The sequence below is a fragment of the Gymnoscopelus microlampas genome, assembly GCF_963454915.1.
Source record: "Gymnoscopelus microlampas genome assembly, chromosome: 20".
In the NCBI taxonomy this organism is placed as follows: Eukaryota; Metazoa; Chordata; class Actinopteri; order Myctophiformes; family Myctophidae; genus Gymnoscopelus; species Gymnoscopelus microlampas.
This window is the reverse complement of record NC_139957.1, coordinates 35,292,987-35,295,480: the sequence shown is the minus strand read 5'-3', so window position 1 is coordinate 35,295,480 and position 2,494 is coordinate 35,292,987. Positions and strand designations below refer to the sequence as shown.

Here is a 2,494-nt window from a genome sequence, read left to right as displayed (position 1 = left end):
TATTTGCACCTTGTGATATAGCTATATATAATCTATCATACATACTGTATATTTAATAAAAAGTATCTAATTACACTTAAAGTTCATCGAGTTCAAAAGATGTACACCTGCTTATGTACATTACCAAATACACATCACATTTACATACCGTAGTTATATCCACATACCTGAGTGTAACTCAATAATGCAGGTTCCTCTCTACCAGGAGTCCAGAATGTATCCATGAAAATATAGCCTATAAAATGCAATAATATGCAACATTAATTTAGACCAGACTGAATGGCAATGATGTAGCTTGTGTGGTCCCATTAAAAGGTGTCAGGTTACATGCCTGTGCCTCGAGTCCTGCAAAATCAAAAGCCTGTGTTCTATTTAACAAAATATGTAATTGTACATTGAGATCCATATATTGACAGGCTAAAGACCCTATAAACACTTGACCTAAAAGAAAACGCATTGTTGTATTGTATAGGGACTCGAGGAGATATATTCATTTGAAGCGGTGAGATTTCTCATTCATGGACATTGAAAATAACACATCAGTTATTATAGGTAGGCCTATACAGTGTGCACGCGGCCTGTGCAATTCTGCATCCATACAGTAGCCTACACCCATACAGTACATACAGTAGCCTACATCCATACAGTACATCCATACAGTAGCCTACGTCCATACAGTAGCCTACATCCATACAGTACATCCATACAGTAGCCTACGTCCATACAGTAGCCTACATCCATACAGTACATCCATACAGTAGCCTACATCCATACAGTACATCCATACAGCAGCCTACATCCATACAGTAGCCTACGTCCATACAGTAGCCTACATCCATACAGTACATCCATACAGTAGCCTACATCCATACAGTACACATCCATACAGTAGCCTACATCCATACAGTAGCCTACGTCCATACAGTACATCCATACAGTACACATCCATACAGTAGCCTACATCCATACAGTACACATCCATACAGTAGCCTACATCCATACAGTAACACGTTCTACAAAATGCTTCAAGAAGACTTGTTGTGGATCCATCCGACCGGCGGCGTTTAGTCCATGAAACCCCCCTGGTTCAACAGAGCAGTAAAAGCCTGGAGATCGAGGCTAACAGAGCAGTGGTTTTCAAAGTGGGGGTCCAGGCAGGGACCCTCATGTTTCCTTGAGGAGGGGGTTCCAAATCGACCCTTACACAGGTCTGTAACTCTGAGAGCAACCTACAAATTGAACCAATTGTTTCATTGGGACGCTCTCGGGGTTAAGGTGGGGGTCCTTGAAATGAAAAGGTTTGAGAACCACTGCAACAGACAGAGGCCTGGCTGTGATGTGATCAGTCTCCTCTGCGCTGCAGGCCGGCCTCATCGGCAGAACCAGCGGCTGTTTGCTCCGGATCGCGCTTATTATTGACCGATCTGTGCCCATTGATCCGCTCGTCGCCCCCGTCACCGACCTGTTGAGATGCATGTCTGTCCCTGCTACTCGCGTCCGGTCTTTTCGCAGTCTTTTCTGCGGTTGTTGTTGTTGTTGTTGTTGTTGTTGTGTGACCGAGAGAAGACGCGTAGAGTCCCTTCTCCTCCTCCTGCTGCTGCCGCGGGGAGACGCGCGCGGCTCCCGGGGACACCTTGGCTGTCCTCTCCCTGTCGTCCCACTGGAACGCACGGCTCTGCGTGGCTGTCGCGTTCAGAGTGGCGTTTAGAGTCTGAGTCTGTGTAGAGTTGCTCCAATCTGAGACATTGCTGCTGCTGGAGATATTATTATTATTATTATGAGTTGAGATGTTGGCAGGGACGGCGGTGACCTCTTCATGCACCCCGGGTCTCCCCACAGCGGCAGAGGAGCTGGTGGGCTTCCAGATCAGGCTGTAGTACACGGCCAGGATGATGGCTGCCAAGGACACGGACAAGACGTATGCAAACACAGTGGCCAGTCTCACCCACTTCTTGTTGGTCTTGGCTGCCATCTTAGCCTTTTTGTCCCCTGTGTAAGTGGCCGGCTTGCCCCTCTCCATGTTGGGCATGAAGTCCCGCTCCCTCATGTTGCCCCGGTTTTTCCCTCGATGCTCCACCACCCCGTCCGTCTTGAAGCCTTAATGTGATCCACGATCCACGAGAAGTCCGTTGAAATCAATGCAAATGACGCCCCTCTCGAGCCGTCCGCACCGCTGCACTATATATTTTGCTCCTCAATTCAATTGATTTGTGTGCAATTCATTTCATTTCATGGCCAGAAGGAAATGAATGGCTCGGCACTGCGCCTGATCCCAGTGCAGCATTGATGCGTGTCACCGTGCGTGGACACGGAGCGCATCCATCCATCCGGCTGCTGTTGCGCGTTTCAGCATCCGACAGGCGACGAGACGAGACGAGACACTGACAGGGACCACTAGCCTGTTGCTGTAGGAGGCGATGTGTGTGCGTTAGATTTGATGTTATCATTTATTAAAAAGGATTAACGTGAGATCATAACGGTACACGACTGCCTG

General features: G+C 47.9%; 1 protein-coding gene across 1 annotated transcript; it reads right to left on the bottom strand.

The window, feature by feature from the left end:
- On the bottom strand, positions 1 to 2,494 carry LOC311035752 (uncharacterized protein). Its single transcript, XM_084044157.1, has one exon. It carries the CDS (start codon positions 2,045 to 2,047, stop codon positions 1,343 to 1,345), a length of 705 nt encoding a protein of 234 aa, XP_083900283.1. The 5' UTR covers positions 2,048 to 2,494; the 3' UTR covers positions 1 to 1,342.